Source organism: Papaver somniferum, chromosome 4 (genome assembly GCF_003573695.1).
Source record: "Papaver somniferum cultivar HN1 chromosome 4, ASM357369v1, whole genome shotgun sequence".
In the NCBI taxonomy this organism is placed as follows: Eukaryota; Viridiplantae; Streptophyta; class Magnoliopsida; order Ranunculales; family Papaveraceae; genus Papaver; species Papaver somniferum.
In genome coordinates, this window is record NC_039361.1 from 139790433 (window position 1) to 139813958 (window position 23526).

Consider the following 23526-nt stretch of genomic DNA (forward strand, 5'->3'; position numbering starts at 1 on the left):
AGTTCAGAGTTTCGACAGGGATCTTTAGACTGTTTGTAGTTCTAAAGACGATCTTGTGATAATCCATTGTGCGTGATTGATCACAAGAGATTCAAGTGATTGTGTGCAGGTGTTTATTGAAGATCTAAGAAGATGAAGAAGATATTGAAGATTTTTGATTTGCGGGTTTATAATCTTTGGTGTGCACAATACTTGTTTCGGTAAAAAGAGGATCCAATTAATAATCGGTTTTATCTTTGTGATAGAATTTGATTGATTAATTGAGTATATCGTCATCAACACAACTCTTTGGATTAAGAGTGTTGATCACAAAATATTAACGATTACTTTGATAATTTAACATAAGATAGATCTAAGGACCTGATGAAGGAGTTTATGTTAAAATAAACAGAAGAGCCTTTGTCTGACTCATATCACTTGGTTGAAGAGAGTTGATACCAAACAGATTTGTTGTTCCTTTACTGTTTGGAATACGAACCAAAGGAATTGTTCCAAGTACGTGACTTATTTATAAGTTAGAGGCGTGGGAATACAGACGGAACTAGGTGAACTATAGGTTTTGTTGCTTGGTCTCAACTATATGAAGTTAGGTTTAATTTTGTGTAGCGGCTTAATCTTGAGAGTATTCAATTCTGGACAAGGTCTCGGGGTTTTTCTGCATTTGCGTTTTTCCTCGTTAACAAAATCTTGTTGTGTCATTTACTTTTATTTTCCGCATTATAATTGTTTTATTATAATTAAAGTAAATCACACAAACATTAATTCCTATTTGCTTGATAAGTGAATCCTATTGTGTTTGGTTAAGTCCGAACCTTTTTATCAAGTAAACATACTTCGTTGTTGTATTGTCTCGATCTCGTATCCATAGACGATCGCACGAAGTGTGAACTGATTAGTTGTATTGTCTCGACTCAGTCCATAGAAAATCACTTTCGGAGAAAGGACTTATATGTAGGAAAAGTTTTAGATTGATGTATATTTGGGTACACTCGTCTTTTCAGTAACCGGTCCTGGTAACATGTGTGACTGATCACAAGTGTTTCCTTATTAGGGTATAACCGATCCTAGTGATTGGTAGAACCGATTGAACCCATGTATGTGTTTTAATCAAACACATAGTAATCTTGGAATACAGGTGAACCAATTCTAAACTTGTTTGGAAGTGTGGTATAATCGATTACAAGAATGTAAATCCATGTAAATATGAATAAGGATTTAAAGTGAAGAGATGTCAGCATACTTTCAACACATACATTAACTCTTATCATTTATTGTTCAAAGATAATCTTTAGTATTCAAGGAGATCATGTACCGAAATAAATTGAGAATCTTTTAATTAAGGTTTTTGGTTTTATATGCTTTAGTTACCAGCAATTAAATGCATATCTCTAGAGAATAAGAATTAGTAATGTTCCTTTACTAATTGGAGAATTTCAATTGAGAGATTTCGGAAATTTTGGACAAGCATTTATTGGGATTAGGAAAACCGAATTTTGTTATTCATTGCATATCTTGAGAATATTTTCGGTTTTGGAAATTCCTTGGTGTCTAAACATCCTTGGTCTATAAATATCTAAGTTTGCATTTCTAGCAAACTATCCTAAGAGCCAAGCAAACTTCATTCTTGTTGTTTCTGGTGGAGCCGTCTAATCGGAGAGTAAAGTATCCTAATTAGGTGAAATCTCTTACGACCGCTCGTTTAAAGACTTTTGTGGGATCAAGAAGCTCTGCGAGTACCGTTGGTGGGAAACTAGATAATTGCAGTATTATTAGTTTTTGATTGATTTGATTGACTAACGGTTTTTGAAACTTTGATTGCACCTAGTTTGTTTATTCTTGAGAATCTTCTCTTCTGATATAAGATTCATTCAAACTAGATCGAAGTATCGACAGGATCTTTAGAACTGTTTGTATATCTAAAGACATCTTGAGATAATCCATTGTTAACATACTCCGTTCTGTGTGTGATTGATCACAAGAGATTCAAGTGGTGTTGTGAAGGTGTTTATTGAAGATAAAGAAGATTTGAAGACGAAGAAGATTTAGTTCTCATATCTTTGTTGTGCACAAACCTTGATCGGCTGGGATCCAACTAGAATCAGATTTATTTGATTGATTAGTTGCGTGAGATTGGCATTCTCAATATATCTCTTTGAGATTTATTTTGATTGAGTGCGAATCTAAACTTGAATACTTTGGTAGTTATTGGATAGATTGATCTAACCAGGCAAAGGAGTTTAATAGATTAAAAGGAAGAGCCTTTGCGTATGACTTGAGATATCTTTATCTTGAAAGAATCGAAAGAGTTGTTACCAAACATATTTTTTGTTCCTTTACTGTTTGGAATACGATCCAACGGAATTGCTCCAGTGCGTGCACTCATTGAAGTGGGAAGCGCAGGGATACTGAGGAAACTAAGTGAACTAGGGGTAGTTGCTTGGTCTCAACTATACGAAGTTGATGCATATTTTGTATAGCGGCTTAATTCTGAGAGTATTCAGTTCTGTACTAGGTTCCGGGGGGTTTTCTGCATTTGCAGTTTTCCTCGTTAACAAAATCTTGCTGTGTGGTTTACTTTTGTTTTCCTCAACTATATTTGTTTATATAGTAAATTACACAAACGTTAACTCCGATATACTTGATAATGATCCTATAGAGTTTGATTAAGTCTGAACCTATTATCAAGTATCACACTTTGGTAGTCGTATTGTCTCGATCTCGTATCCATAGACAATCACACAAAGTGTGAGTACCGATTTGTTGCATTGTCTCGACTTTGTCCATAGACGATCACTTTCGGTAAGAGGACTTATAAGTGGATAATTAAAAGATTGTGGTGTATTTGGTTACCACTCGTATTTTCAATTGGTATCAGAGCATGCAAACATGAAAAGATCTAACAAGCTGTGTTTGATGCGATCCAACCTATAAGAAATAAACTCTAGTTCACATGAATCGATTTCAGTTAACATACCGCCAAGATTTTACATTTGAAACTATCTATGGTGGAAATCTGCTATGATATCTTTTCTTCAATCACGAGACTTTAATACTTGGCTATTAGTCTTCAATGGTTATAATCGCCCGAAAATAGAAGGTTCATAAACTGAGTTTAAACGCTTAGTGGATTATTCAAGCGAAGAAAAGGATTTTGCAAAGTAAAATTCAGATGGTTTGAATGACATTATACATGCTGTAAGTCGCGATCTACAACATCATGTTTCCACGTGCAAAACTTCACAGGAAGCTTGGAATAATATTCAGATCGTATTCGAAGGAAACACATCAGAAAAGGAAGCTAGACTTCAAACTCTCACATCTGACTGGGAAAACCTTTGAATGGATGACACTGATACTTTTAAAGAGTTTCATATTAGACTCTCTGATATAGTAAATGTTTCTTCCTCTCTTGGAAAGGCTATTTCTGAAAAATATATAGTGTGAAAAATTCTCAGATCGTTAAACGCTTAGTGGATTAATCAGGCGAAGAAAAGGATTTTGCAAATTAAAATTCAGAGGTTTTGAATGCCATTATACATGTTCTAAGTCGCGATCTACAACATCATGTTTCCACATGCCAAACTTCACAGGAAGTTTGGGATAATCTTCAGATCGTATTCGAAGGAAACACATCAGAAAAGGAAGCTAGACTTCAAACTCTCACATCTGATTGGGAAAACCTTTGAATGGATGACAATGATACTTTTGAAGAGTTTCATATTAGACTCTCTGAGATAGTGAATGCTTCTTCCTCTCTTGGAAAAGCTATTTCTGAAAAATATATAGTGTGCAAAATTCTCAGATCGTTACCATTTAGATACGAATATAAGAAGCATGCAATCATCGAAGCCAATGATATTTCTTCCTTATCAATAAGTTCTAATGAGACATTGATACTGTGATGATTTGGATGAACGAAGTTCTAATGAGATTGCTCGATCATGGAACTGTTGGTAAAAAATGTCGTTGAGCACTCAATCTACTGTGTCATGAATTCTCAGATGACAAAACGAGATTATAATGGTGTTTTGGGGTAAAAACTGATTCTGCTGGAAATGGTAAATTTGGGTGTGCCGCCGAGAAACGAATCTAAACCCTAAACAAATGCATTACATAGGAGTACTTTAGATTCAAGAGATCAATCTGTACAATCCTGTCCTAAACCAAGAATGGTCGTTCCAGTCTTTCTTAGGTCACAAAATGAAGGAGAAGGGTTGATCTTAAGGAGGGAAGCGAAGAAAGTATTGAAATCAGAATGGTTAACTTTGAAGGTGTGGTTGTTTTATGACTTGTATCATAATGTGAAACTCGCTTACGAAATATAAGCTATGAGTTCTTTTGAGTTTTTCTGGATACTTGTGTTGATAACCCTTGTTGGTTGAAATAGGTCGAAAACCTATTTATGTAAGTCATAGTTGAACGTACCCTGATCTCATAGGAAGTGGGAGTAGTTCAGTGATGGAGAAGTGGGATCGTGTGAAAATGTTGAAAACCACGTCTTTCAATGAGGGAAGACGGGTTGGTGTACACCCACTACTTCTCTGATGCCACTAACTGTCCACCTTTACTGACACTTTCTCATAATGAGCGTGTTGCACGCCGCATGCTATAAACCGCCAGACCAATACCCTGATGAACATCCCCCAGTTTGCGACGTGTTTGATGTCTCGATTATTTTCGTAAAAATATGCAGCAGGTTGCTGAGTGGGTCTTGTTTGCAAGACCTAGTTATTTTGACCAATCACGCGCAAGCTAGGCGGCGAGTGTTCATGTATTCAAATCCAATCCACGAGGCTTGCCGCAAGAAACATCATGTAACGATTCTTAGGTCAAATAATTAAATTATTTGTGAAATCGATATTTATAAAACATCGTTTGTAATTGATGCATATAATGCATCGCTTTTAAGCAAGCGGCTCAAACTAATGGATGCTCATAAAGCATCGTTGTATAAAGATGCTTTAATTTAGTCGCGGAGCCTAATGTCTTAAAAGGAGCATGACCGGCCATTTTCGAGAAGCTGTCGGGAGCCATTCATGCGCGCCAAAAATAGGCCGATCGGTCCTTATAGGAGATTGACGGTTGGCGACCACGGCGACATCTTATTGGTCGCCTAAGATTTGATCTAGGCTGGTCAATTCAGATAGCGAAGTTGGACAGCCAAGATGATTTGCGACATTTAACGGCTGCTGCTGAATTTATTTAAAATTTTTATTTGCAGCGCGACTAGCCATTTTTGGGCGATCATTTAAGAGTTATATAGGCAGGCCGCGGCTTGGCCGATTGTTCTTTATGGAAGAGAGGTAACCGGTGATCACGATGACATCTCATTGGTCCCTTAAAATTGGATCTAGGACGGTTGATTCAGAGATGTTTTGCGCCAGTTACATACTGCCGTTAATTCAATTTAGGGTTTAATATACGTGTGGCCAACCTACTTTGGGCTAACGGTTTCTACTGTTAGCGCGTGCTGGGAGCTGTTCAATCGGCCAGCACAATAACCGTGCCGCTGGTGAGTGTATCCTCATATTGCTCGTTGATTAAGATTGAATCTAGGCCGGTCAATCCGGTTGGCGAAGTTGGGCGGCCAAGATTGTTTCGCGGTAGCAATATACTACTGCTAACATAAATTAGGGTTTTGTAACTCAAGCGGACAACCCACTTTGGGTAATCGTTTAATGGCTCCGCTTGCAAGTTGGAAGGAGTCCGATTAGCCTAAGCACTAGGGGGCTCGCCGGTGTGCCTGATGACGCTTGTCCGGTCGCGTCAAAGAGCGGCCAACCTTGATAAATCAGTCGGCCAAACGTGTAGCTGTGATCGTTTTGAGACTGACATGGGCAACGTATGTCCAATTCCTTAAGGAATTAATTGTATCGACCAATCAACTTCCACTTTTAATTGAAAGTGTATGTGGAGCTTTTAAAGCAATCTGATTGGTCGATGGGAAAGGGGGCCAGCAAGCAGCAACATGGAGCATGACCAGCCGGCCACAGGTGGTGCTTGTTGAAGCTAATCGGTCGGCCAAGTGGCGTGGCCACGCCTCCTTTGCCGCTGCTCTTACTTGCCGCAGTTCCTCTTTATTTCTTGTTTTCTGATTTTTGGTAGGATCTTGCTCCTACTTGATGGATCAATTTCCTAGTTTGCGTAGGTTTAGTTTCGACCAATAGGGTTCCAACTATCTCACAGGGCGCAAAAAACCTAATTTTTGCAAATTGATAAAATTAGGTTAAAGAACTGAATTTTGCGGGTTGCCGTAAAATCAATCATTTTTTGGTGAATTTTGCATACTGATACAAAAAATCACTAATTTAATATCAAAGGGCAGCATAACTTTGCGTACCTCTGATTGAGTACTTCCACACACATCTTAATCATGATACTTCGGGAGATTCATGCTACTCAGCGGGGAGAGAGCATTAGTCGTCATGTCATGTCAGTATTAAGAGTTCAGCTGGGGAACATGGCATAGAATAAATACTCAGAAATTTACAGAATATTTGGGATTGTTGCTACAGGCACCATTCTGGATAAATTTCATATAAATATACTAAATTGCTCTATACACATGTAAGTAAAGAGGCCTGGGCACTCATCACTTTTAAATGGCTCAACTTCTTTGCAGAATGATGGCGCATTAAATACAGGATTTTACAATTTTATCCGTGAACTAAAAACCACCATCAATAAATGATTGACTGACGAACCAAATATTGGTTGATAAACCGATAAAATATTGATATCTGGATAGTGTAAAATTATCGAATGTTGATAATTGAATCAACATGAGGAATACTGCTCGGTCAAGCAGTTAAATATTGATAGTTGAATCAATATTTCCAGAAGTGAGTTCTGACCCCTGTTGATCGTTTATTTTGCTAACTTAAGCAATTTAGTGTTGATAGATGAGCAAAGCAAATATTGCTAGTTTGAGTGAATATTGCTAGTTTAAGCAATTGCTCGATCAATGAATTATTGTTAGCGGGACCAAACAAAATATTAATTAAAAATACTGGTAGCTGGACAAAATATTATATAATTAATCAAAATATTGATTGTTGAATCAACATAAATTAATTGGTGTTTGAACCTGCTCAGAATTATGCTTTGCAGAGCATTAGGTTCGAAACCCTAATTTTCGATTGATGGTTGATCAATGGATGATTTACTAAAAATCAAAAAATGAGTGAGAGAGGGACCGGGTACATGGGATGCTGGCCGACCATGTAGCGCCCGGGTGCTTGAACGAGCATGCATCAAAGTATTTTGTAGACTAGTTGGTAAAATGATGATTAAATGCTTGTTTAATCATTATTAAAATAGTACTCGTCTGAGCATTAGGTGGTAAAACCTAATTATGGAGAAAAGAGGGACCGACCAAGGGGTATGAAACCGGCCCTTGGTGGTCTTGGGACCATTTGATGGTCAATAGATCAAATTCCAAGTTGTTTGAAAAGAGTTTGAACCCAATATAAATCGTAGAAGATTAATTAGGTCAAAATCATCAAAATGGGTGAAACTGGATTTTGCAAGCCAAAGAGCCGACCTTGGCCGACCAAGGTGACATGCCCGTGTCACCATGTTGCTCGTGGCTGAACTCTGAGAGTTTTTATATTTTCTGATGTGCGTTCGAGTAATATTTTGGATTTTCAGAAGAGTTCGATCTTGATTGAAATTCTCAATTTTGCTTGAATGGGCAAGTAGAACTTTGCTCGTGCGACCAATATTTTAAGAATATTAAAATAATTATATTTAATATTTTTCGTGAGAATCCTGGACGGTCATGGGATCATTTGACTTTTTGGATTTTTAGAGATTTGAGCAATATTGGAGAAATACGGAAAAATTAGGTTTTTTTTCTCTAACATGGGAGTTTCCAGAGATGATAGAAGCAAATAATAAAAAAACAAGGAACTAAAGAGATGTGGGACCGGCCACGACCGTGGCATGGACGGTCGGCGGGTGGGCCCAGTCCTGTGACACTCTTAACTATTTTTTATTATTTTCCTAGCTTGTGTGCAAGAATATGGAAAACTAAGAGTTTTTCTAAAACAAGGGAGTTGTCAAGAGATGAGGAAAAAAATAAAATAGCTTAAAAAAGAAAACGGAGAGGTGTGGGACCGGCCACGGTGGCATGGCCGGCCCAGCCCGGTCCTGTGAGCCTCCTAATTCTTTATTTTTTATTTTTTTTTCTTTCCTATTTGCATAGGTCTCCATACTTTCTCGTTCGTCCATATTTTTGAATGCTCCTTTATGCATTTGGGTGCTCGTTTGTGCATTATCGCTAACCCATGGAATTCTATTAGGAAAAGCCATGAATTGAAGTAATCAAATATTATAACGAAAAATAGAATATATTAGGAATTCGATTGATGAATTTTGCAAATACTAGCAGGCAATCTGTCTAAAAGCATTATATTTATTCGAAAGTCGAGGTATGAGATAGTGGAACTCATTCTGAATGTTTATTTTGTATAGTCAGGAAACATTGCGACATTCTGAAGACATTATTTCTCTATACTAGTGGTTAATCTATCTAGGAGCCGTCCAATCATTCTCGATTCTATACAGGAATGAATACTGAAATTGCTCAGTATTGATGAAATATGTGAAATATTGATGGCTCAGCTGAGAGGCTTTAATGATTGCATATTTATGCGTGCTCTGAGAGTCAATACACTCAGTCAGAGTTTATCGTGGCATGAGCTTTCATGCTTAAATTCTGAAATATGAACTTCACATACTCGTCTGATTGGTGGATTAGAATGTGCGGAATTATGATTTTATAATTTTAGCCTACGTCAAAACTCCACCATCAATAATATAATAGAAGGGGTAAAAGTGCTAGAAGGAGTACCATACAAGAGGACCGACCAAGGTGGAGCAAAGAGGAGCGACCAAGGTGATAATGGGACCGGCCATGATGCCCGTGCAACGTGGACCATATTGTGTTTTTTGGTCTTCACAGCTTATTTTGGCATATTTTTTAAGAGTTAGATCTTGACTGAAAGACCTAATTTTACTATGCAAATCATGTATGCTTTTTTGGTATATATTTATGCTTTAAAGAGGTTAAATGATCAATTGGAGATTCCTATAACATTTTTTTTTACTTCACTTTTATTGTGGAACGCAAAAATATGAATCCCATACTTCCGATGCGAGTTAGAGACATATGAGATCCTCTTTTTTCTACGGCTGAGTAAAGGAAGTTTGTCGATTTTATCCTTCGTAAAAAATCCACCATCAACACCATCCTAACAGATAAATACGGAAATTGAGTTTCCGTTCAACTTTTTGTAGTCAATTTTTTTCGGTTGATGTTGGTAAATATTTGTTATGGGTTACAGGATACTTAAGAGAAAAAGAAGAAGATATAATAGAGAAAAAGAGAATTAGTAAATAAAAAAAATTAAAAAGTGAAAATTGGATATGAAACTCAGTATCCATCTAAAATGTCAAAACTAAAAAACAGAAACTTAATTTTCATAAATCATTCTTTTAAATGCAAACTGAGTTTCTGTGAGGCAAATCTTAGCTTAAACGAGGAACAAATTTGTTCTACTCACTGGCCAAATCAAGCGAATTCGCCATTTAAAGCCAACCAATGCCCCATAATATTTGTCTTTCACTATAATTAAGTAATAACTAAGCCAAAAGAGATGTAGCTCCAATTTCTTTGAAAACGATAAGATCTTTGATACAAAAACGCAAGAAGAAGGGTTTAGTCACTATTCTCTATCATCTTGGCTTAGTTTTGCTTCCTCTCTTCTCATTTGAGATGGTCTAATCAAAGAAACAACTATGAAAAAACTTAAATCCCTAAGCAAGACTGGTCGAGTACGAAATATGCTACCGTAGTGCTTGGCCTTAGAAACCGAAATACAAGTGAGTGTTTCGGGACAGACTACGATTTTCCTTTTCTTTTTTGATGGGTTAGTATAGTGGTTGGTTGTGGCCCCTAAATACTATTAGCAATTACAAGGTTCAGAATTCGAACCCTTACCTCGATAGAGGAGGGAACATGAAAACCATCAGGCCACTTGATAGTTCTCGGACTATGCTTTCAAACCACCCCAAAACTGTCCCACCCACCCACATGGAGTGAATCCTGCCCCCAAAAGCTACCGGCACGCAACCATTATAGGGTGGGTTGGATCTTACCCGGTCTAAAAGTTCACCAAGAATCTTTAAGACAAAATGCTGGTCAAAAATTTGAGAGAGGAGAGGCGGCACCGAATTTCAAGATAATTCTCAATTTTACAGTAAATAGCCAGCCAACACTTGAGTAACATGAAAAAGAGGCTCTTCTTCCTATAAAATGTACAACTCATAATAGTATTCTCTCTCTCTGTCTGTCTACAGTCTACACTGACCTTGATTCCACACCCAAAAAAACCCCCACTTTTCCACTCACAAACACACACAAGAAGAAGAAAAATAGAAGATCACCATTTTTGGTTTCATTTCTAAGGTTTTCTAGTTCTGTTTGAGTGATTCAAGAAAGGGTCAACTAACTTAAATTTTCTTCAAATGCCTGAAGAAGATTTGGTTGAGCTTAAGTTCCGGTTATACGATGGAACTGATATTGGTCCTATCAGATATTCGTCTGCATCTACTGTTTCTATGCTCAAAGAAAGGATAATTGCTGATTGGCCTAAAGGTAACAACTTCCTTCTTTAGTTCAAAGTTTTTAATCAGAGAAAAAAAATGGGTTTTGCCGTTTGATTTTTGTAGCTTTATCTGTTTTGATTTGGCGAAACCATTGTATGTTAGTACAATTTAGAGTAATTATTTGAGGAAGTTAAGATAGTCGATGTATTTGGGTTTGGAATTCATCAAAATGCTTCCCTTACAATGTCTGACTATGATTGGAGAAATTAAGTTCAGAGCAACGGTAGGATGTTTGTCGGTGTGCATTGAATTTGTCTCAAACAATTGATCTGAATAACTTATGAGCAAATTTAATGTGTCTCTTTACTAAGTTTTGACTTATGAATAGTTTTTGGTAGAAATGTTGATAAAATTGTGTAGTGGAAGTAGGATGAGATGTTTTAGTGGAATATAGGGTCCTCAGCATGGCTGCTTTTTCTTCTTTTGTATCTGGTACGAAATGCTATCTTTTATACTAGCAGTAACGACTTTAGCTTGGGTTCCCATTGTTTGGGGTTGGCGAATGGGAATAACTGGTTCGTACACCTTTATTATCCCGGTTCGATGATATAACACTTTTATGAAGGTCATGGTGGTCAGTTTGTCGATTAACGAGCATAGAAATGTGGGAGGTGGATGGAAAGAATATATACCCCATGTGAGAAGGGTTTGTAAGATAGACTAAAGTGACTTTTGAGATGTCCACATGGGGTTGGAATTTTGTTGAATGCCAGGTGATGGATTGTTTCAAGTGTACTAACCTTGTAATCTATCAACGTGACTGGAGAATTTCCCTCTTATTGATGCCGGTTTCGCTAACCACTTCTATTTTCTGAGATATTTTGATTTTTTAAAACTTTGGTTTTGTCGTTTGGATTGCAATAACTTGTCCTTACCCACAACACTCAACAAAATAGTATCTGTAGATAAATTGACGGAAAGAATGAGAGTCATATGGTGATTTTCTCTTTTCTATTGCGTCGCCGTTAGTGTAATTTGAAATCATTGTCAATTATATTTCTTCATATCACCTTGTGAATATATTATTTGCTACCGATCATAAAAGAACACAACACTCCTGTGTGCATGATATTCTTACATCTTTCAACTAAAAATATAGATAATCTTACTGAAAGAAAGATATAGGGCAACGTTTTTAGAGCACAAATGCATAATCCAACCTTGGCAGCAGTATCTTTCTTTCTTTCTTTCTTTCTTTCTTTTTTTTTTTTTTTTTTTTTTTTTTTTTTTTTTTCTGTTGGGTGCTACATATCTGTGATCTGTCATTTTTGTACTTAATGCTAATCGATGCTTCTTCAGTTTCTCATTTAAGGATTTTGATTCTGTAGATAAAAAAGTTATACCCAAGGCAGCGAATGATGTGAAGCTGATTAGTGCTGGGAAGATTTTGGAAAACAACAAGACTGTTGGTCAATGTAAAGCGCCTTTTGGTGAACTTCCCGGAGGTGTTATCACGATGCATGTCGTTGTGCAGCCATCTCTAGCCAAATCAAAAACAGGTAGTTGGCTCTTAACCCCAGCATCCATTGTTTTCCTCCATATTGCACTTTTCCTGCATTTCACAGAGGAGCTAGTTATGCTAAATGTAAATGATCCTACTTTCAAAATTCCCCACCACTTGAAAGTTAGAAGGCTAATTTGGAGAGGGATTCTGTAACCCGAGGTATCCTGGACTTGAACTCACCCCTGCCTCTTGCACTCTCTGTCCATTGGCCTAAAGTATGTCGCCTTCACCCGGGGAGTGCCAGGAACTAATTACAGGAATAGCACCATTTTCTATTCGGTTTGCCAGTCAAAGCATATGAAAACCCTAAGAAACATATGATTAGCAGTAGGAAATGGGTCATTCCACTTTTTTATGCTCCTGTCACTTGAATTTGCATGGGTTGGTGGAGAATAGGGCTTTTTTTTTATGGTCACATGTTCTTCAGTCACTTTATATCTTCAAAACCTGGATCATAGCCATGGATGAAACTGGAATTGAATTAGATGTAGCGGAGAGTGGAAACAGGTCATCCTCACCTCAATGAAACAAATCAGCTTTTGCCCTTACACTCATATGCAGTAATTAAGATTGTACATGGTTGTAGACTTGAAGCAGTCAACATCTTATCGCTTTAAACAGAATTTAAGTTTATCTATTGGTTTTACCTTGTATACATTTTTTCTCTCAAGATCATTGATTTCTAAATTGTCTGGACAGAAAAGAAGGTCGAAGATTCCCCTAGGAAGACCGTTTGCTCTTGCTCCATACTATAAACGAAGAGCAAACAAGATAACCAATTTAAACTTGTAGAGAGTTGCAAGGTCTGGCACACTCCCATCTGCTAAGATTGGTGTTGTGCTTTGATAAAGTAAAGTATATCCTAACGGTATCAACTGTAGCCTTTCGGCTGTTCTTTGTGATGCTGACATGTATATATACATGTAACACGACCACAGTAGTGCTCGATATACTACTGTTGTATACTTTTCGTTATTTTGATTACGAAGTTATTATTGTTGAGGCAGACTTACTGTTCATGAAACATGAATGAATCTAGAGAGATTTCCAAACTTATTAGGCTGAGATGTGTAGATTTTGGCAGTTGCCGACATGTTGTTTACACTGGGCCAATTCTAGGCTAGACTGCATCATATTTCTTTTTGGGGACTATGTCAACTTCCAGCTTCCACCTTGTAGAGTGACAACAACAAGAAACATAAAACAATACAAAACAGATTTTACAAGAACAAGAATTGCAGAAACAACAATTTCTATGTGGAAAGACTTTTTCTCTCATTTTCTCTTTTTCTTTTTTATAATAAAAAAATAAATTAAAAACTAGTATATGACTTTCTTTTTTCTGTTTATAGAATTTTTTCTAGCTTGTGGTTGTGCATGGAAAGCTAGACAAAAGAAGAAACAAAAGAGGCACATAATACACGCATTTTAGGCCCAACTAACAACGCCATGCAGAAGCAGCTAAGATAGCTCGATCTTGCCACCCCAGGAGCAAACAACCACGGTCTTCAGTCAACCTATACCCATCACAAGAGTACAAACCTAACAACAGTTTTGACTGAGTCAATGCGTTTTGACTCAGTGCCACCTCTTTGAACCCTTTCCCTTTCATCAACTTTCTCCACTTCTCCAACCTTTCATGTCTCTCTACCCTTTCTGATCCTTCACAGGCTACTATATTTCTTATCTCTGGCGCAAATATATAATGTTCAACCTTCACTCTTTCAGGCGAGTTGGCCGGAAATGTTGCGTGCAATGAGTCGAATATAGCTGAGTAATAATGCAGTGCTTCGAGGAATCTTCCCAAGAAGTAGGGTCCGTTATGACTTGCTTCTTGCTCAACTAGGGTTACGATATTTGGAGCTTGGTCTCTAATCATTCCTAGTAAATTTCCTAGATAATTACTAGAAACTCGGTGGAGCCGATTCACAGAGTTGACAGCAAGTGCTTCTCCAACCCGTCGTTGTAACATATGGGATTTAAGATCTTCGAGTCTTTCACCTACTGGATGAAACTCAAATCGCACATGAAGAGAGTGTGCTAGTTCTGTAAGACACCGACCTGTTTCCTTAACGAATTCAGGTGGTGACCCAACACCGGTTATACGAAGAAATGGAGCTCCACCCTTACGAGCGGCAAGAGCTTGGATGAAAGCCGGCCATTGATAACCCTGGAGTATGTCCAAGTCAATGATATGAACTCGTTCTTCGCATTCAAAAGCTTCAAAAATGGCTTGGTTGGCAGTGAAATGGGCAAACTTGATGTAAGGGCAGGCTTGGTAGAGCGTTTGATAGATTTTGAGAATCTCAAAGGAGTTTGGAGGGAATGCTGTGTAGGGTTTAGGAGTACAAGTAGTAGGAGTGAGGGTAACAGCCGAGAGTCTTGTGGTGAGCGCCTCAGTGAAGTACGAGGCAACGCGTTGCATGGAGTCACCAAGAGGAGTAACCACTTGGCCGAGGTGGTGGATATATCTTTTAGCTAACATGTAATCCTCTTTGGCCACTGCTTCAGCACAAGCCAGGAGGAGGTGCACCAGCTGAAGACCACTGTCTTGCTCCTATACATGGATATGGAATACCATATTAGGGCAAGAAAACTTGGAACTTTATACATGGAGGGACCTATATTAAATTTCTCATCTTTGATGAGATCATAGTTTTAGGGTGGATCCCTTCCGTTAGATATAGATAAAGAGTTTTACCTTGAAAGACCCAGATGAAAGAGACCCTGGCACTGGCGCCATTAAACCATGCTCAACATTGTTATGTTGTTGTTGTTGTTGAGGGTTTTGCAGTAGTTGCTGTTGCAGTTGCATTTGCTGGAGTTGGTGTTGCTGCCTTTCGAAAGAACTAAACTGATCATACAGATTCACTTCCTGCTGGTTATTCATTTGCAAGTTACCAACTTGCTCATGATCATTCAATGACCCACCGAGAAACCTAGAATTTTGATCATCAGTCTGCACAGGCAAGCTTTCTAGTATTGTTCCAAGTGTTGTTGGCATCTGATGATGTTGAGAATGATGATCGAAAGTCTCTCCTGCAGATAAATACTGTTGATTGTGGCGATGAACTTGGTCAATAAGCTCTTCTAACCCTTCCATTGCTGGAAGTTCTAAACTCTCTGGAAGCAGATAGTGATTATTATTGCTACTACTACTATTATTGTGATTATTGTTATAACTCTTTGTATGTGTATTGTTGTTGTAAACCCTTTGAAGTGGGCTCATGGAGGATTTTCCCTTCTGTTGTATGGCTGTTGTGTAAGGAGGAGAGCTACTGCATCCATCAGAAAGTATATATTGCATTTCGAGTCTTTGTAAATAATCATAATTGATTTCATTGTTAGAACCACAACTCTGTGGCGGTATGATGATTCTCCTTGGTGAAGAAATTATGTAATCTGGTGTTCTTAAAGGTGAACACATCATGAAATCAGAAATAGAATCTATTTGCTCAAAACTATTAAACAAACTTTCCCATATGTTATTTTCCTCCGACGGGTGCACGTCTTCTCCCACGACATCGCCGTCGTCCTCGAACTTTAGTGCTTGGAAATCCAAGCTTGAAAGGCTAGCTGTACTGTTTTTCTCCAGTTTCGAGACTCCCCCCGGGACTTGATCGGGTTCCTGAATGGAAGCAGTTGAAGAAGTTGGTTGTTGGTTAGTTGGACATGGAGAGTTCTCACTCTTAACAGTACCAATGCCCTCACATAGAGAATTTAACATTTTTCTTTTTGTAGAAAGACTAAAATGAGAAGAAGCTTTGGATCACCCTGTGATGGTTTTCCTTACAAAAAGATTGTAGATGATATTATCAATGACTTGAACTATTTTTCTTATGTTAACAAAAAAGTTGTTATCGTACTCTGAAAAAGCTAGGTTGTGTGTTAGGATTTCTTCTTATTGGGATTTAAGGTTTTGTCATTATATGATGCTTCATATTGTCTTTGGAGGGGAAGATAATTTAGAGAGAAGGACAATTCTAACTCTATGTTATTTGGAGGGTTTTGAATGAGGATTCCGTTATTCCATATATACTTTTACATCATCTAACTTCTACTAAATTACATGATCTTATTAGCTGTGAATTATGAGGTTTTGGGTTTTTCATGAGCATCACTTATTTTTTACGTTGATCCGTGTCTGATGTGACGTACTTGCATGGCCAAGGACCCATGTAGAGAGTGTAGAGTCTTATGTCTCTTGGGCAAATCGAAATGATCATCAATTATCTCAAGGTTAACCTTCTTATACAGACGTGACGTTTTTACTAATTTGTAGCTTTGGATTAGTTATTTGAGATAGTCTAGTCTTTACAAGAGCGTTGCACCGCAATAATATGTTCAAACAACCTGCTAGACTGCTAGTTGCTTACTCGGAAGCTTAGGTGGAATGACAGCATGCACCACATTCATGAGCCCTATACTCTCGAAAGTCCAAGTGATGTCACGTCGACATAACTAGTTTCTATCTTTCCTTTGTCTCCTGAAAAGCATCGACACCTTATGGGATTTTAGGGTTCTGTCATTTTAATTTTGTGATGCTTATGTCTTTGGAGAGATGGAGAGAGGGTTTTGGATTAGAATTTTTCTTACCTATGCATCATCGCCTTTTGATTGTAGATTGTGAGGTTTTTGGTTTGTCATGTGCAACTTCCTGGATATTTCTCATACAAGAGGAGATAGAGCAGCATTTACTGTTTGACATGTTAACAAGTTTTAGCCACCACTTAATTGTAAGAGACAAATAAGTAGGTTGGGCCCACTTTCCGCGGACCGGCCCAGAAAGGATATTTCCACTTTTTGACATTTTGATTACAGGTCAAATATAGAGACAAATCAAGTGATTATAGCATAATACAAGTCTCTCTATTGAACAAGCAATTACAGGAAAAGGATTTCAATCAATTACAGGAAAAGGATTCATAATCAAGTGCGTAATAATGTTGATCAAAATATATAGTGTTTGTTTATCATCAAAGTATGTTGAAAGTATGTCTAGTATGTTGAAAGTCAAAATATAATATTATTTATGCTCGTTGCACGGATAATGAAAGAGTTTTCCTAACATATAAGATTCAAGAAAACATGATCTACAGTTCGGAATACATAGAAATTTTATTTATTTATTTTCATTATTACAAAAATGACATTTTTCTAAATATCGATTTTTAAACTATTTTCAGTTAATACCTATAAATAGCACTTATTAATCTAGCACCCTGTTTAATCTAATGGCTTGATTTGAATATAAAATAATATTTTACGGCTGAGATTGGATCCTGATACACTAAATTGATGCCAAATCCCAAGTTCGCAAATGGGTTGCCCACTAATATAGAGCAATTTGAGTTTTCTCTAATGTTATACGCCACATCTAAATTTTTGGAAATAGATTTTTATCGATAATCATATTATGCTGAATGATATTGATTCGTTATAGTGCTTGTACAAGCCTGTATAGAAGCATGTAGCAAGCTGCACATGAATATACTTGACTGAATCGCCATGTCTTCGTTAAGTATCAAGTCAAAATTGTGCCAGACACAAGATCAGAGCTCTAACTATCCAAGCTCTAACTTGGCCGAGCTTAGGAATCACATCTCCCATGATTGGTTGTGCTAAAATCCCAAATATGATCGAGAAATAAGAAAACCCTGGGCTTTGGATCATAAACAACAGACATGCCCGAGTTAGAAAAGGTTTGTCCACCTAACTTGGACGACAAAAACTGACCCGTGATCGACCAACTTGGCCAGCTAACTTGTTCGGCCACCCCTCTTCCCATTTGACCAAGTTTGGCTGACCAACTTGGTAGGAAAAGTTTCTTTTTAAGGAAGCCGATGAAACAGAAATATGCAACGGTAACAAGCGTTGCAGTTGTACACGTGACAAACCTAGGGATGGAGTCCCCCTATAAATGTTGCTAAAAAGTGTTGCAGCCGGACCTAAGGTTAAAGTCCCGCCTCTCCCTGTAGGTTTCAATAAGTATTATTGTTTATTTAAAGGGTACATGCGACATTCATTAAATATCGATTTTGTTTAAATGACACACGCAACAGACGATGTGCGTCTTAGTAACGCGTCTTCCCAAATTTGACGAATTATATGTACCATGTACCACTTCGTCTGGCCATTGATGTCTTCATGACATAAGACTCACACAAAGAGTCATAGTTCATAAAACAAACTGTCCGTCACATGCAACAAGCCATAGACATTTTATTACCTTCACTATGAGGCTAGTCATATGCGTCTAGCCACATGTATCTAACACGGAGGATCCCCATTTCCAAAGGACTTGCCACATTCGACCGACCATATGTATCCGTAAACATGTGTATGACACGGTAAATCGAAAAGCTTGACTTGTCATATGTGACTTCTCATTATGTCAAGACACATATGACCTGATATTATATGGTTGACCATGAATAACTTATCATAGTGTCTATCCATGGATGCTTACTCCATATGGTGTAACATATATGTATTTCTACGTATGCTTAACCACTTCAGTACTCCTATAATTTATTCTCTACTCTTTCATGACCATATATCACTTCACGTTGATGTCATCAGATGCAGTGTTTAACTCGTTTAACGCATACATCTGGCATCAACCGTTCATTAAGGCATGCAGACTGACACACTTAAACTCTTATTGCTCATATGGGACTCTCGGAGACTTGGCATAAGGCCTAATAAATACGCATTTATTTTAGTCTTCCAAAACAAGAATTTCCACATTCAAATAAGGTGCATATTCTCTACAAGTCTCTCTAGTCTTGTCAGACTTAACAAGACTCATTAGTCATGGCTAGTCTGGCATGACAAGCCACTAGCCAACTGATTGACTTAATTAGAAAGTCTCATCCGACTTCATAGTAGTAATGTTTAATTTTACTAAAATTGCAAGAGACATCAAAAGATTTTCAAATGGGGAATATTCACTAGGGTATTTGTATGACATGTCTACAACATGCGGATTAGCAATACACTCATTACGAAAAAGTATTGGGATATGTGAATGGTTGATAGACTAGAGGACTAGTGGGTATGCATCCGTCTATTCTTTCTTACGAATAGGGACACGGTTTTCATCATATTCCCCACGACCTACACTTCACTGTTAATCATGTCTACAGAAAACAAATTAAAGAACCAAAATAAATATGGCTAATTAAAAGAAAAATATTCTAAAAAAATGATATGAACCGGCATATAAGATACATTGATATCCACCGATTCTTGTTGGACAAAATTAATAAAGGATATGAATCATCGTATATATGTGTCAAACATACACCGATTTAGTGTCAGAAAGTCGTACACTACGAAATCGGTATATGTGGACGTATATAAATATCGATCCTGGTTATGGTATTTGGACATTAAGAATCAACAAGAATCAGAACATAAGATACATGGATATCTTCATATTTTTGTTGTAGAAAATTTATAAAGGATATGAATTGGAATATATATGAATTGGAATCCATATACATGGATATATATAAAAGTTGATTCCAGTCATTATGTTATTTGGATAAAAAGAATATCATCCAGAATCGGCTAATGTTTATGTGCCAATACTACCGATGACGGTTAATATTCTTATGTGCAATAAATATCAACCAAAATCGGCGGATGTCAAACATCGACATTAGCCGATTTTGGTTATTTTACATTTTTAAAAAAATTTGGTTTTCTTAATATATACATCATTAAAAAACCTTATTCATAGGAATCCATTGACCGAGAAACTTACCTGTAAAACTCAATCTTTAATTGAAGTTCTCATCAGTTAATAGGAACGGGTTGAAATAAAAGATGGAGTCGTTTTTTGATTAGGTTTTAGTATTTGATTATGATAAAAATAGAAAGATACTCCATAAGTTTCTAAAAAATAAGCTTATCTGGTTTTCACAAAAATTAAGAAAAACAATTATTGTAACCACTTTTTCATTTTTTTTCCTAATGTATCCTTGGTTCCCATTCATCTGATATAAGAGAAATGGGAGAGAGAAGTAGTTCCCTTTTTATATTAATAGAGAAAAGCGAGAGAGAGAGAGAAGTGGTCCCTCTATGGATATACTAGTAAAATCATAACATTTGATTTTCCAAATATGGAAACAAGCCTATTTTTTGACATACCCAAATAAGGAAACAAGCCTATTTTTTAAAAACAGAGAGGGTATTAGGTTTCTTTTTAGAGTTTAGTACTTGGGAGAAAGAAGATAGAAGTGATTCGGCTTTTATATTGTGTTTTATTATAAGCATCAAGGTTAGTGTAGAAGGAATCTTGGTATTTTCAAAAAAAAAATAGATACCCCATATCCCACTCTCTAATTGGAGCAAAATCTGGTATGTCTCAAATTAGCCAGGTTAGTTGATTATGGATAAGTGGTTTGCTAAATTTTGACATATTAGATGTAAAAGGTTCATAACTCTGATTTATTAAGCCACGTTTGTTGGAATTTTGGTTTAAATAGGAGGATAAAACAAGAATCATATTATTGGGGATTTAAACGACTGGTTTTTTTGGGGCTGTACATGAAATAGTAATTCATGAAATCCCTTATCCTGATTTTTTTTGTAATATCTAATTTATCCTCAATTTGGTTAGTGCTAATTAAAATGATTAATCTAACTAATCAATATTAATTACTGGATTAGACTAATCGTTTTGTAAATCAAAACTTGATTTTCTTGGATTTTGAAGAAGGAAAAAGGGTGATTTTGGTGAAATTTTTTTGAAAAACTTTGAAGAAAAATGATGAAACATTTCGTCACAATAATCGGGAAAACCTTATAATCAACTCCCAATAACATTTTATCGATTCAAATCCGTTAAAAATCAGAGCAAAATCAGAGTTTTTTACCTGTTACGGCTGGGAAAATGTGTCAAACCAGCCATAAGTAGGTAATTACGGCTGGAAACCGAGGAACTCCCAGCCGTGAATACGAATAACAGATGGAAGTGAAGAACTTCTGGTCGTTATTTTGCCAAGAATCACCTGAGTCTGTATTACGGCTGCGTTAATATGTTTGGAAGCAATTTATCGTCCGTAAATGAATATATAGTTGAGGAATTTTGAGTTTCAACATGAATACATACTACGATTGAAAAGCAGTAATACTTTCATTAATTAGACCACAATAAAACCCATTACATACTTAATATATCCCAATTACAAAATTGCTTTTAATAACATCCCTTTTGATGTATCAAGAAGTCTTTGATGATGGCGAATTGAGCTTCGAAGTTGAAGTTATAACCTTTCAATTTTCTCCATTCCTTCTTAGCTTGAGCTACGACTTTTTCGTCGGTCTCACCTCTAAGTCGAGGTTGCTTGCACATACGAAGTAAAGCCATATATTCTTCCACTTTTTTGCGTATGTCTGAAAATCGAAAATAAAATTCAACTCCATCCCGGTTATTAGTGTTACCTATTCCACTACAAAATTTTTTAAAAATCTTACTCTAATACGATTGACTTGCTAAACCACCTTTCCTTCATTCTTCTCCCCTCTTTGGATAACGTAGTACAAATTTTTTGCAAAGAGATAAGTCTTCATCCAAAGTAAAGTTGGGTTTATCCTTTGAGTACATTGCATTGAGTTTGTAGGGATTTTGGTGGAGATTATTGATTTAGAGTGTATGATTTTTATTTGGAATGGTGGTTATATGGAGGTGGAGTTATTTCAAGTTTAAATAAGTGTTTGAACAACTAGAGCCTTCTATAGATCAGTATCTATTTTTTCAAAATTCAAAAAACTAGCCGATATGATGTGGTATAAAAGGAAATTATATGTGTTTACGGCTAGAAAATCAATAGGTCGACCAAGATGTAATTAAGTATAAACCTGCAGGTTTTGTGGTGTATCAGATTTACGGCTAGTAATTAAGGCCAGAGTTGTTACTTTTTGTCAGAATTACGGTTTGGAGTTCTAACCGTGACATAGAAAACGACCTGTATATCTAGCCGTAACTAGGAGTCAATTTCTTTATGGGTTATCATCATAATATAAGGCCATGTACTTCCCAACCGTAAACAAATTACGGATGTTTTTTCTAACCGTTCTTACGTTATGGCCAGGAAATTGAAAGATCGACCAAGCCAGTTTTGTGGCGTATCAGATTTACGACTAGGTCAGACCGTAAACCAGAGTTGTTACTTTATGTAAGAATTACGGTTTGGAGTCCTAATCGCGACGCAGAAACACGTCCTGGATATCTAGCCACAACTAGGAGTCAATTTCTATTTGGGTTATCAGAGTAATACATATCTAGGTTTTTCCTAACCGCTTGTTGGGTAACGGTCAGGAGTTTCTAACCGAAAACCTGTGCAAGTTTTTTTGACGACAATTATATGAATTTACGGCTAGGTTATTTGAAGCATCGACCTAGACGAAAGTGCTCAAATATTTCAATAATGTTGATTTTTTCATCATTGTTCTTAGATTAGACAAATGAAAAGACTAACATTCATTCATACATGCAAAGTTATAAAAAATCATTCGTCCAAATCCATAACCAAACAACCAAATCTATGAAGTAAAATACTAAAAAGCCACTACATATCCATTAGTCATTCACTGGATTCCTCGTCCGAATCCGAGCGCAAAACCTCATCCAAATCGTCGTCCTCTTTATGCTCTTCCACAACCTCTTCCACAACTCTAGATTTTTTACCTCTTCCACTTCCACCTTGAATTGGGTTTTTTTTTTACCTCCAGTACGGCCATCTTTTTCACCTCTACCACGGCCATCTTTTTCACCTTTTTTACCTCCACCTTGACCACCTTTTCCTTGCTTTGATTGAACATTCTCACCGGAGGGAGTATTCGAGTCGTTGCTAGAAGAAGGAGACATAACCCTCTTACTTCTCCTTGGTCGGTCTTCTTCATAAGCATATAAACCTCCTTTGTCAGGGATTATTATGTCATTAACTCGATTCCGGACTAATCTTTGTTCAGGGACTGTTTGATGTGATTTGTAGATAGTGGTAAAAGTGGTTCGATTCTCAGACTTGTAAAGGATATTAATTAGACTTAAATTCTAATATTAAAATAGAAAACTCACTAAAAATTATAGCAAACTCAATCAAAGATGATATCAATACTAAAAAAAATACTGAGGCTAAGATTCCACTATTTTCCAAGTTCAAAGTGATTAAACCAATACTTATATTTATGCAATTTTCTTGTTTAATTTGATTCTAAAATATTGCAACAAGTAGATTTTCAAAAGTAATAATTGTAAATACCAAGTATGAAGCATCAAAAGTCTTAAAACTAAGCATACTCCATCAAAGTAGATCACAATCACTCAAGTAAAAATCATA

At 36.7% G+C, this 23526-nt stretch overlaps 3 protein-coding genes across 4 annotated transcripts; 1 reads left to right on the forward strand and 2 right to left on the reverse strand.

Annotated features, from left to right (window-relative positions):
* The first annotated feature begins 10330 nt into the window (after positions 1–10330).
* On the forward strand, positions 10331–13229 carry LOC113362823 (membrane-anchored ubiquitin-fold protein 3-like). Of its 2 annotated transcripts, none has more exons than XM_026605323.1 (3): positions 10331–10660; positions 12000–12170; positions 12880–13229. In XM_026605323.1, the coding sequence occupies exons 1-3, from the start codon at positions 10531–10533 to the stop codon at positions 12897–12899; spliced, it is 321 nt and encodes a 106-aa protein (XP_026461108.1). In that variant the 5' UTR covers positions 10331–10530; the 3' UTR covers positions 12900–13229. The 2 variants fall into 2 exon arrangements, with proteins under 2 accessions (XP_026461108.1, XP_026461107.1); XM_026605322.1 differs by having other exon boundaries at positions 10336–10660; positions 12875–13229.
* A 340-nt stretch (positions 13230–13569) lies between these two features.
* On the reverse strand, positions 13570–14784 carry LOC113274314 (DELLA protein GAI1-like). Its single transcript, XM_026523735.1, has one exon. The coding sequence runs from the start codon at positions 14658–14660 to the stop codon at positions 13614–13616; it is 1047 nt and encodes a 348-aa protein (XP_026379520.1). The 5' UTR covers positions 14661–14784; the 3' UTR covers positions 13570–13613.
* A 68-nt stretch (positions 14785–14852) lies between these two features.
* Positions 14853–15902, reverse strand: LOC113273204 (putative uncharacterized protein DDB_G0272456). Its single transcript, XM_026522962.1, has one exon. It carries the CDS (start codon positions 15900–15902, stop codon positions 14853–14855), a length of 1050 nt encoding a protein of 349 aa, XP_026378747.1.
* Positions 15903–23526: the final 7624 nt, after the last annotated feature.

What these genes read in the sequence shown, in the direction of transcription:
- LOC113362823 (XM_026605322.1), top strand. Translation starts at nt 10,531, where the DNA reads ATGCCTGAAGAAGATTTGGTTGAGCTTAAGTTCCGGTTATACGATGGA. An exon ending in AATTGCTGATTGGCCTAAAG is followed by an intron (nt 10,661 to 11,999) that starts GTAACAACTTCC and finishes TTGATTCTGTAG; the next exon opens with ATAAAAAAGTTATACCCAAG. An exon ending in TCTAGCCAAATCAAAAACAG is followed by an intron (nt 12,171 to 12,874) that starts GTAGTTGGCTCT and finishes TTGTCTGGACAG; the next exon opens with AAAAGAAGGTCGAAGATTCC.
- LOC113273204 (XM_026522962.1), bottom strand. Translation starts at nt 15,902, where the DNA reads ATGTTAAATTCTCTATGTGAGGGCATTGGTACTGTTAAGAGTGAGAAC.
- LOC113274314 (XM_026523735.1), bottom strand. Translation starts at nt 14,660, where the DNA reads ATGTTAGCTAAAAGATATATCCACCACCTCGGCCAAGTGGTTACTCCT.